Below are 12,890 nucleotides of genomic sequence, written 5' to 3'. Positions count from 1 at the left end.
AATGTAATTGGATTATCTTTAGTTGTTGCCCACCTAGCATAAAAATACAGGGTCATGCAGTCATAATGTCGACATTTATTATGTCGACATCCATAATGTCAACAGTTATGTTAACATGGTAAAAATTACGACATTGACAAAATGTTGACATTTTATATGTCAACAGTGAAATTATTGACGTTAGGGGTTAAGTATACCTCACAAATGCATTTTCGACATTATGACATTTTGTTTGAAGACATTATAGCTAGGGGTGTGTACCGGCCACTTTTCGTGTTTTGGTTTTGGATCTGGATCTTTCTTCGTGTTGTGGATCTGAATTGGTTTTGCCAAAACCACCCTTCCGTGTTTTGGGTTCTGGGTTTTGTGTTTTGGATCTGTATTTTTTTGAAAAAAAGCATAAAAACAGCTAAAATCACAGAATTTGTGGGTTTTTCTGCTCCTATGCTATTATTAACCTCAATAACCTTAATTTCCACTCATTTCCAGTCTATTCTGAACACCTCACAATAGTGTTTTTATGTCCAAAAGGTTGCACCGAGGTAGCTGGATGACTATGCTAAGAGATACGAGTGGGCGGCACAAACACGTTGCCCATCTAGGAGTGACATTGCAGTGGCAGACAGGATGGCAGTTTGAAAAACTAGGTCCCAAACAGTACATAATTCAAAGAAAAAAAAGAGGCGCAAGATGGAATTGTCCTTGGGCCCTCCCACTCTTATGTTGTATAAACAGGACATGCACACTTTAACAAACCCTAATCCCCCCTCTAAGTGCCTAACCCTAACCACCCCCTTCCCCGCTGCCTAAACCTAAATCCCCCGGGGGGGTGCCTAACACTAACCCTCCCTCCCCCTAGCCTAGCCCTAACCCTCCCGGGGGGTGCCTAACCCTAAGTCCCCCCCCTGGAGCCCTAAACCTAACCCTCCCCCCCGCGGCTGTCTGCTCGCGGCGCCCGGCATCGCTACGATCGGGATGCCGGGCGCCGGTCTCCCGGCATCGGGGAAATGCGGGCGTCTACATCTAGACGCCCGGCATTTCACCCTTGCCGGGATAAGACAGTCGGGAAGCCGGCTGCCGGTATTTAGGCAGTCGGCTTCCCGATTGCCTCCCGTTCTAATGTTCAGGTTGTTCTGTTGTTTGGTTACTTTTGTCAGTTAAGGGGGCCTTGCTGTGCACTTACTGTTTGTGGGCCTGATTCGGCGTTGCGCGCAAAAGTGAGCACAGCAGCATTTATTGCCAACTGTACCAACTCTATGGCAGTTGCAGTTTCTTAGTCTGACCATGGCATCTAATGCTTGGGGCTGTGCATCTGGGAATGCACCAGCATACACTGACATGCCCACTGAACGAACCATTATTGCATGTACTATTATACACTTACAGAAGAGAAGAGAAACCGTAGTGTTGTCCTGAAATTGGCGCACTAGATTATGCAATATTATTTGAAAAATAAGATTGAACTTTTATTATATTTCCCTTATAAAAATAGACCTAAAGGGTCCAAAAAGAACAATATTCTTAACATGACCAGCAAAATATGTTAAAATTACGATTAACAAATATAATGAAAATAAGAAGTGCTAAAAAAATATAGCAAAGACTTGTTTAATTGTGAAAATAAAATTGAATTAAACTTATTGTCATGTTAAGAATATTGTTCTTATTGGGCCCTTTAGGTCTATATTTATAAGGAAAATATAATGAAAGTTAAATCTTATTTTTCAAATAATATTGGATAATCTAGTGCGCCAATTTCAGGACAACGCTTTTATCTTTTCTCTTCTGTAATTACTCTTCTGTTGTTTTTTGGCAGTACCCCTGACAAGAAAATATCTAATATACGGTATAGATGATACAGGGTTATATGAATACTTAATTTACATAAATATATATGACAATGTAATGTGTGCAGGTATATATCCACATCCTTTTTGAAAACTATTATACACTTCCCAGTTATTGCCCAGTAATGCCCATAAGTTTTCAGCCACTTTTCTACTGCTGTCTGAATCAACCTTTCTGATACCATCTGAATCGATTGTAAACACAACTTTGGGCGTATACTCTGTGTAAAGCACGCGCCGAAGGAAAAATCAGTATTTTTTGCACATGCACAGTTGCAAATAATCGCTCAAAAACGTGAACATCGGAATTGCAAGCAGATTGCTTGCGGATCTGAGCCCGTGCTTCATTCGAGTGATTGAATACCCACGTTACCTCACAACTACAGTATATATTAAGATTTTATTCAGCAGACATAGCAGTGACAACATATCGATTTTATGTCTCTCTGATGGTATATTTATTATATCTTCAACTCTTTTCTGTGGGAACGAGAGAGTGGGTTTCTGCTGATAATTCTCTGTTGCTAAAGGGAATCAACCAAAAAATTGAAAACAATAACAGAGTTCATATTATTCACCCTCCATGGGTCATTTAGGAACGTCTGCCAGTATAAAAACCTAGGCCCTGATTCAGAGCCACTCGCTATTTGCGGTCGTTCGTTCTAAAACAAGGGGTGGCTATTCAAATGAACCGTTCGCTGTTTGCGGTCTGTTCACGCCTCTAGGTCTGAACGAGCGAACAAAACTTGCGTTCGTTTTTTTGAAAAATACGCCCCCTGGCCGCTCGCATCCTACGTCATGTCCGCTATTTATTAGATTAATCGAGTACATCGACCAGGGTATGAACTGCTCGCTATTCTTGTGGTTGGTTTTTGCTACCACAATTTTGCGAGCAGTTCTGGCTATAAAAGAACCCAGTGACGTGGTCAATGACGCTGCTGTTTTAAATAAGCACACCCATAAAACGCCCGTTTTGACCTTTAAGCACGCCTGCGATCGGATCTCCACTCCCCGTTTTCAAGCACCTTCCCCTGTTACCACCCACATACGCCTCTTTCTGTCACTCAAATTATCAGGCATTCGCTATTTTGCGAGCACATGAATTTCGGCCGCACTGAGTGGTTCGCGCATGCGTATTACGATCCGTACGCATGCGCAGTTGGGCAAACATCGCTCGGAGTGAACGAGCAGCCACTTGCGTCCGGCTCTGAATCAGGGCCCTAGTTCAATGATTAAAAAAATGCATTCACATTTGCACTTGTTCAAATGCTTAAATAATGCATAAATTTAAGTCTAAGAAGACATGGAGACCATTTTGTGTCCAATGTACTCTGAACACAAAGATGCAAAGTAATGTTGAATTACAAGGGGGTGCAGTGGCAAAGAGCTTTGGAAGTGAGGGAGGAGTTTGAATTGGATTCCTTAGGGAATTGGGAGTCAGTGAGGATTGCAAGGGGTATATTTACTAAAGGTCGATTTTAATCGATTTAAATTCATTCAAAATCACACATTTACTAATACTGAAAAAAATGATTAGCAAATGTGTGATTTATCCCCAGAAACACAACATCAATGTTGATTGATTCTCGATTTGCATCGATTTTAAATCGATTAAAATCGACCTTTAGTAAATATACCCCAATAGTCAAGACAATGAAAGAGTAGAATTTTTGTACTGTTAAGGGTGAGGGGTGATCTTCTGCTCTGGTCCCTGCTTACCAAGATCTTTGGAGGAGTAATACCATACTCCAGCCAGAGTGCTCTTGAATTTTTGATTTCTGCTGCTTCAGCCAAACAGCAGTTAATCAAACCTGCTGCATTCCCTAGTAGTTAATAAGCTACACCCGGCCTTTTTTTTATTATAATTCACAGTAGGAGATACATTATTCCCTTTAATAAAAAACAATATATATTTACGTGAGTGACCGCATATAACTTCTAGAAGAATTAAGATAGTTTACGAAACAATCAGTTAAAGTGTGCCTATTACCTCCACACAATGAAAGCAGTTAGCTTGGGGGGGCTATAGCAATATTTTTAAGAATTAAGTCCAAAAATGTTCTAGGTATTACTGAGATCTAAAAACCTTTTGCCCTTTCAAAACCACATATGATATAGCCCATATGACCAGACCAATTTTCAAATCACCCATCAGTAATAACTTTTTTTTTGCAATCTACTTAAGTGAATTTTAGATTATTTTTAAACAAATTATCACTCATCTTGGTAGGAAAAATCTATATTTTTAATTTGTATACTACATGGAAAGATACTAGAAAAAATACAACCGACTGTTGGGTTGATGCAGTTAATGCAAAAACTGCCCTCCCACTTTTCCCCTATGCTATAAAATCACAAACACACACGCACATTATTTCATACCCAATGAAATACATAATATATTGACAGAACTTTGTCAAGTGTAAGATATTGTAGATTTAATTAATCTATTAACATACGACAGAAAGGAAAAATGTTCTTGTACTCAAAATGCTGTGGCTTTTAAAGCAATTTTCCCACCTGCCACCTGCACTACTTAGAAACACTACAATAAGGCAGTATTTAAGAAAATAACTTCCTAAAAATGATAACGATATAACCAGTTTGGCAGTTAAGCTTTAAACCACCCACCATTTTTGACAGCTGAGTGGGAGTAATTATATAGCAAATTGTTGTTAAACCAGTAACCTAGCTATAATGCCAAAGCATAAACTGAGACAGATCCTCTGAAATCTCATAATGAGAATGTTTTCTACAAAAACAGAATAAGATAGCATCAGGTAGCAATATATCTGTTCCCCACAGGAAGAAATTTGACATAAAGTTGGGAATACCTTCCACACACACAATGTTTGACAGAAAGTTCATGTTTATTTTTATAACACGATGTATGCCATACAACCGTGTATATATATATATATATATATATATATATAATTATATATATATATATATATATATATATAATATATATATATATATATATATATATATATATATATATATATATATATATATATATATATATATATATATATATATGGATAATTGGATGGATTGCTAAAGAGATTTTTTGGAATTAAATTATTTTACAACATTTTTCAACAAAAAGGTGTCCTCTAACCAAATTTATTTGTCATCTTATTTTGGGTGGAGGATTGTAGTTAACTAGATGATAAATATGTATTTTGGGTGGGAAAAGCCCTTCATGGGTCAAGTCAATAATGAAAAGGTGTGGCTGAGCGTAAGCCAAGTACTTAGATTTCCTGCTGAAATTGGAGTGTCCATTTGGGATCTGAGCCTAGGACAAAGAGATGAGGTCCTGGGACTTTACTGTGCTCTGTGGGAGTGGGTGCATGGCAGTTGCCATGAGGGGACCTTAACAAATTGAAGAGAGGAGAAGATTGTTTAGTGAAGGGAAAAACACAACACCAAGAAGAGGCCAAGTGCCGATATACTGTATAGAGAAGTGGAGTTCCCCATTATGTAGTGAGGAGTGAGCACCCCACAAAGCATGGGCAAATTGCCAACATATAAAGAAGGATAGTTGCCAATGAAAAGGGAGCAAGTGCTCAATTATGAAAAAAGGGGTAAAAGCCCCAAATACCTGTATATTGCTGGGGGGTGGGCAAAAGAGAGATACACCTATGATGAGAGTTTGTATATTGCTAGCCCTGGGAATCAATTGGAGAGCAATGGAAAAAAGGCCTATGAGAAGGGTCATTCATACTGTGTGGGGGAGAGAGAGTGCTGAACAATGTGTGTTCATTGAGGCACCGTTTACCAGTAGAGACTGTGGAGAAAAAATGTTTATACACTGAGACACCATCTCTTTGCCAGTAAAGAAAGCAGAGAGTAGTAAGGCATCATGCTACTATCTATATTGCACTTCAGAGAAAGTTTGGACTGAGTGTATTCCTGTCATAAAATTGAACAGGGTGTGGGAAGGAGATGTACATATTTACATTTTTGCAACCAAATATATACGCTGGAGGATATGTATATGTATTTCTTTTACCATTTTGTAACTAAGCAATGAGCTGGGGGATTTGTGATAATAAAATTTGGAAAAGAGATGGCCTGACATGCAATATATTTGTATTGCACTTCTTCACTACTTGACATCAGGGCCGTAGCTAGGGTAGTGCAGTCAGTGCCATCGCACAGGGCACCACAGGTCAGGGGGCGCTGTTTGGGCCTGTCATATTTCTGTTTATTATCATTCTTGCTTGTAGCTTCCTCTTATTTCATCCCCAGCATCTCCTGGCCTTCCCTATCTCTTCCCTGGCCCTTCCCCATGAAGCCATGGCCCTTTTTTGTGTGCATTATGTCCCTTTGAAAAATGAGGGGGGCACCAATGCTCTTTCTGGCACAGGGCACCAAAATGTCTAGTTACGGCTCTGCTTGACATCACCTGTGTCCACATGGAAAAACATTGATGTAAAACCTGAATGGGCAGGGACCTCATTGCCCATAGCCACGAAACAGCCAGGGCAAATTAAAGTGTCAGATAGGAGGTGCACGGACTACTCAATCACTTTATGACCCCTATAGTAACACTAGGGGCTACACCTAAATTCACTTTGTGGAAGAATTAAGTAAGATTAATTCTAATACAACAACTATCTGGTAACTTACTTATGCTAGTCTGCTTTTCATTTTGGTGGTCAAGTGTGTGGTTGACTGGATTATTATAATGTGTTTCCTCTTAGGACCACACAGTGAGATATTGGATCAGCTGCCACCTCTTGTAATTTACAGTTAGGGTACATAGACTTATGACCTATATGAGCCTTATAAATAGACATATATGCCCCCCTCTTTACCATGGGTTTTCTCAACTCAAAATCATCCCTCAACCACTCTGTAATCAACATGTGTCAATGGGCCTGATTCAGAGATGCACGCAAACCCTGAATAACTGGCTGCAGCCGTTTGGGAAAAGAGAAGGGCGGCACATGGCAGCAATCCCGAAAACAGGGCCGTGTTGAACCTTTTTTCTGCGTTTTCCAACGTATACTTACTGGCCTTGGCAGTGTGTCAGGATGCGGCCTGGGATCGACCGATACTCACTTCCACGCCAGCGTCTTTGGGCTCAGGTGTTAAGTCGCTGGGAGTGGAGGTGAGTAGTGGCTGAGTATTCTCCCTGGGGTCTGCTAGGGCTTCCGTGTGTGCGTGCTGGTTCCCACGGTAGCGAGCATGGGTGCAGCCTTGTTGGTCCATTTCACCTAACTAGTCTCTCCCAATGGTAGCCCTGTGGTCACTCAGCTTATCCTCTGATCCAATGACCAGCAACCCAGGGGTATTTAGCCTGACTCCAGGAACAGGAAATTGCTGTTCAACTTCACTGTTCCAGTGACTGTGATACTCACCAGTGTTTCTCCATGTTAATTCCTCAGTATGTTGCTTCAGCCTCCTCGCTTTTCTCCTGTTTTATTTGCATCAGCTCCCAGCTGACTTCCTGTGTTTTATTTCAGTTCTCTCACTGAACTCCAGGTCTTTACATAACAGCTCCTATGTTGTTATTATTGTGCTGTTCAGTTCCCCAGCTGTCTCCACGTGTTACTGGTTTCAGCTCTCATGCTAGTTACTAATTAGCTCTCAGCTGGATCCTTTACAATTCTCAGTGCATCCCTGTGTAACATTTTCCTGTGTTCTAAGTGCAAGTCAGCGACTGGTTCCTTTACAATTCTCAGTGCATCCTTGTGTTACATTTCCCTGTATTCTCAGTGCAAATCAGCAACTGGTTCCTTTACAATTCTAAGTGCATCCCTGTGTTACATTTCCCTGTGTTCTCAGTGCAAGTCGGCGACTGGTTCCTTTACCATTCTCAGTGCATCCCTGTGTTACATTTCCCTGTATTCTCAGTGCAAATCAGCAACTGGTTCCTTTACAATTCTAAGTGCATCCCTGTGTTACATTTCCCTGTGTTCTCAGTGCAAGTTGGCGACTGGTTCCTTTACCATTCTCAGTGCATCCCTGTGTTACATTTCCCTGTGTTCTCAGTGCAAGTCAGCGACTGGTTCCTTTACAATTCTCAGTGCATCCCTGTGTTACATTTCCCTGTGTTCTCAGTGCAAATCAGCAACTGGTTCCTTTACAATTCTAAGTGCATCCCTGTGTTACATTTCCCTGTGTTCTCAGTGCAAGTCGGCAACTTGTTCCTTTGCCATTCTCAGTGCATCCCTGTGTTACATTTCCCTGTGTTCTCAGTGCAAGTCAGCGACTGGTTCCTTTACAATTCTCAGTGCATCCCTGTGTTACATTTCCCTGTATTCTCAGTGCAAATCAGCAACTGGTTCCTTTACAATTCTAAGTGCATCCCTGTGTTACATTTCCCTGTGTTCTCAGTGCAAGTCAGCGACTGGTTCCTTTACAATTCTCAGTGCATCCCTGTGTTACATTTCCCTGTATTCCCTGTGCAAGTCAAGCGACTGGATCTCTACAATCCTCTGTACACCCGTGTTACATTCTTTGTGTTTCTCAGAGCAAGTCAGCATCTGGATCATCTCCAGTAACAATTTCAATTCTAGTGTTTCTTAGTGTTATTACATTTCTATGGTTTCCAGTGCTAACTCTCCTAAATATAGTTACCAGTCTTCCTGCCACTCCCAGGTACCTGTCCAGAGGCCCGCGACCTGCTCACTTGGAGGGGTCACTGGTGAAGACCACCAAGTGAGTTAGACTCTGCACCTCTGGGTAGGTCTAGCCAAACCTGAGTTTTGCCGCAATAGGAAGACCTAGTCACTGTCACTCTCCTAGTTGTTCCCTAGGCACCCTAACCCCCTGGGTTTTGTCCTTATCTGAGGAACTTCCCGTATGGATCGTGCCACAGCACAGGTGGCTAATCTGATTAGCTTTAGCCTTATTCGCAATGATGATCTGATCATGTATCTTCAGATGCTGGTTGGAGGCATCTTTTTCCTTCAGATGCCTCCTGCAGCAATAGCATAATTGCACACTGCCGCCTCCAAAGATGCAACTGCTGTGTGCAAAGCGTACATCTCTAAATCAGGCCCAATGTTCCTTCACAGGGATGGAACATAATCAAATTTGGCCAGGCTCCCGACTCTGCTCTCACAAGAATAGAGCAAAACGCTCTACTAAGGATGTGCAGTCTTGGCACATCCTTGGAAGGCACCTCTGGGCCCCTTAGCAGCTGCACCCATCAAGGTTCTTCTTCACTGTGCCTTTTGTCTTTATTATGTATCTTCAATGTCACTAAAACCCCATGCCTCTGCAAATATATCTGCTGTTTCACAATACATTCCATTTGCCTTGTGTGTCAGAGTGTCACAAACAGTGGCGATGAGTTCAAGACAGCCATGCCGCACTTATGCAATCTGGTACAGTTATTTCCAGCAGCTTGCCTATCACTATGTTTCTTGGGGTTCAAAATCTTGGCCTGCCAGTGTGGACAGAGGTCCGCCTCATCTGGGCCGCAATGGAACAGGCTTTGACTTTGAGTACCCTGCAGCAGTGTCATCAGTGGACAATAATTGCTCTAGCCCTATTTAAGGAGGTCCTGACCTTTCATTAATTGCTTGGATATCATAGTTACCATAGGCATCAGAAAGAGGGGGGGGGCAAGGGGGTGGCTCGCCCTTCCAAACATTTGAAAGGAGTGGTGGTAGCGGTAGGTCATGGGCACAGAGGAGGAGGTTTAATGTGCAGTCTTTAAGTTAAAACACCGCACATTACACCTTCTCCTCCGTGAAGTGCAGGGGACGTGCAATCTATTGCTATAAAGCACTGCCGTTGATTGTCCGTGGCTGCCGCTCACAAAAGGAATAGAGAGGGATGGAGGAGAGGATAGGAGAGGGGGGAGGAGAGAGGGTAGGGGGGGCATTCCGATGACCCTGCTGACCGGTGACACTTATCACATGTTATACATTATAAACATTCCCCTGTTACTCTTCTGTCCCTGTAATATGGTATTTACACATCATCCTCATCTCACCTGCAGGCTGGTCCACCCCACTAGCATCCAGTAGTACCAGCAGCAGTGCAGCAGTGACTGTACCCTCCCAGAGCCATGGTGGAACCACTCCCGTCTCACGGGATCCACAGAACTCACAGTAACTTCACTGGACAGATACCTGGAAGTCTCCTCTAGTATCGGAACCGCCTGACCAAATATTGTCCACCTGGTGACCCGGGGGGAGGCGGGATTGGTCGTGCCGGAACAATTTTATGTTGCCCCCCAACATAAAATAATTCTGATGCCCCTAATAGCTACTGTATACCTGCAGTTTTTGTCACTAAATTCATTGCAACCTGTGTTTCCCATGTACTGACTCCCAGCTTTCTTTTTCAACCGCCCTACTGCTATTGCCCCCTCACTGCATTGTGGGACTTGCAATATAGTTCTCCTGAATTCCTGCTCCACATTGTTCATGCTATATTCCTGTACTACTCTACTTTGAATGGATGTGCTCCTGCAATTCATACTCAGACCAGACTGTAATCCTGTGCATCAAACCAGGCTTTCCTGTTCTACTGTACTCCAGCAATTCATATCTATCCGGACTGGCATTTGGTTTACCGAATCTAACTTTCCTGACTACGCTTCTCGCATCTACTGTCTCTGTCAAAGGGCCTTATTCAGCACTGCACGAAAGTGCAATGCTTAATGCAGATTCCCGATAGTCAGAAATCTGCACGTGCGCAGGACCCATTCTACATATATATATATATATATATATATTCATCAGCCATAACATTAAAACCACCTGCCTAATATTGTGTAGGCCTCCTTTGTGCTGACAAAAAAGCTCTGACCCATGAAGGCATGGACTCCACAAGACCTCTGAAGGTACCCTGTGGTATCTGTCACCAAGACATTAGTAGCAGATCCTTTAAGTCCTGTAATTTGTGGCCTCCATGGCTCGGGCTTGTTTTTCCAGCACATCCCCCATGTCAACACCTTGAACTCTTTGTCATGTTCCTCCAACCATTTCTGAACAATTTTTGCAGTGTGGCAGGGTACATTATCCTGCTGAAAGAAGCCACTGCCATCAGGGAATACCGTTGCCCTGAAGGTGTGTACTTGGTCTGCAACAATGTTTAGGTAGGTGGTATGTGCCAAAGTAACATATACATGACTGCCAGGGCCCAAGGTTTCCCAGCAGAACATTGCCCAGAGCATCACACTGACTACGCCAGCTTCCTTCTTCCTACAGTGCATCCTGGTGTCATGTCTTTACCAGATAAATGACGCACACCTATCCAGCCATCCACATGATGTCAAAGATAACATGATTCATCAGACCAGGTCACCTTCTTCCATTGCTCTATGGTTCTCAATCTTACATGTCCATTTTAGGTTGCTTCTGATGGTGGAAAGAGGTTAGTATGGGCACTCTGACTGATCTGCGGCTATGCAGCCCCATGTGCAAGCTGCGATGCACTCTGTGTTCTGACACCTTTCTATCAAAGCCAGCATTAACTTTTCAGAAATTTTGGCTACAGTAGCTCTTTTGTGGGATCGGATCAGACGGGCTAGCCTTCACTCCCCACGTGCATCAATGAACCGTGAGCAAACATGACCCTGTCGCCGGGTCACTGGTTGCCCTTCATTGGACCATGTTTGGTAGGTACTAACCACTACATACTGGGGACACCCCACAAGACCTGTCATTTTAAAAATGCTCTGACCCAGTCATCTAGCTATCACAATTTTGCCCATGTCAAAGTTGCTCAGACCCTTATACTTGTCCATTTTATATAATGACATTCAAAAATGACAAAAAATTTAGTTTTTTCATGGAGTGCCGCTGACTTTCTTCATATATATATTTATATTTATATATATATATATATATATATATATATATATAAATATAAATATATATCTCAGCCATAACATTAAAACCACCTGCCTAATATTGTGTAAGCCTCTCTTGTGCTGAAAAAACAGCTCTGACCCATGAAAGTATGGACTCCACACGACCTCAGAAGGTATCCTTTGGTATGTTCATAATGTTGTCCTTTAACATGTCGACACCAGAATATCGATACACAGGTTTTTTGCCTATTTTTAGGGTTAGGTTTAGCGTTAGGGTTAAGGTTAGATTTAGAGGTAGGCTAAAATAAGCAAAAAACTATACTGACATTCTGGTGTCGACATTGTGAACATGTAACATTTTTGGATGTCGACATATTGCTTGTCAACCAAAAGTCCATGTCAACATTCTGTCTACTTACATTCAGAACCTGTTGACATTCTGAATGTCACATTTTTCATATCACACCCAATGAGATAATCAATGTTAGTCACATATCAGTGGTTTTAATGTTATGGCTGATGGGTGTATATGCTATGCACAATAGGTGCCCCTGTAAAAGCCTAGTGTCTGGTCATTACCAAAAGTCTGAGAGAGGGCATTCAAATGTCAAACCTATCTCGATTTTTTTCTTTTTTTGTTGCAAATTCCCAGTTAATCTATTTATAGCATTTTGGCTTTATTAGTGCAGCAACGAAGCAAACCCCTGGTGTTCACTTTAAGCCAGACTTTAGGAAATAGCTGAACTGATTTCTAATCAAGTGCTCATACCCAAGAGCCTTTAAGTTTTGTCTTCGGTTTAATTACAACAGTGATGAGCAAACAGGGAAAGTGAAGAGAGCCTATCTGCATATATGAATACATGACACTATTGCATTGGGTGATCATTTAATGAACACATCGCTAAGGTTATCTGCAAGTACACTTAGACTAAGGTTATATCAAATAATATTAGCTAACAAAATCTTTATCACCAGCCTGTTTATTAACATGTATGAAATATAAATCTCTGAAAAATAAGCATGGCTAAAATAGGTTGTCACATAAAATATGCTCATGGACTCACCAAAGTGGCAAAAAGATGGTAAAGGATGAAGTAAATGGCAACCACAGGAGCCCACATATGTCCAACAGCGTTAAGGGTTTGATCCATCACATCAACCCATCCCTCCTGTGTCAAAATCTGAAACATTGACATGAAAGCCTGAAAAGAAGAAGGCACAAACATGAAAACCATCTGGGACAGTCACAAAGGAAC

The 12,890-nt window shown here is 41.9% G+C and overlaps 1 protein-coding gene across 1 annotated transcript in view; it reads right to left on the bottom strand.

Annotated features, from left to right (window-relative positions):
• The window catches only part of NALCN (sodium leak channel, non-selective), a 665,599-nt gene that overhangs the window by 238,233 nt on the left and 414,476 nt on the right, over positions 1-12,890 (bottom strand). The window contains exon 14 of the mRNA XM_088456607.1: positions 12,699-12,836. Coding sequence (XP_088312733.1) covers positions 12,699-12,836 — 138 coding nt within the window. The remainder of the gene's footprint in view (positions 1-12,698; positions 12,837-12,890) is intronic.

The sequence above is a fragment of the Taudactylus pleione genome, unplaced genomic scaffold, assembly GCF_031769625.1.
Source record: "Taudactylus pleione unplaced genomic scaffold, aTauple2 ptg000041l, whole genome shotgun sequence".
NCBI lineage: Eukaryota > Metazoa > Chordata > Amphibia > Anura > Myobatrachidae > Taudactylus > Taudactylus pleione.
This window is presented reverse-complemented; position numbering and strand designations above follow the sequence as displayed.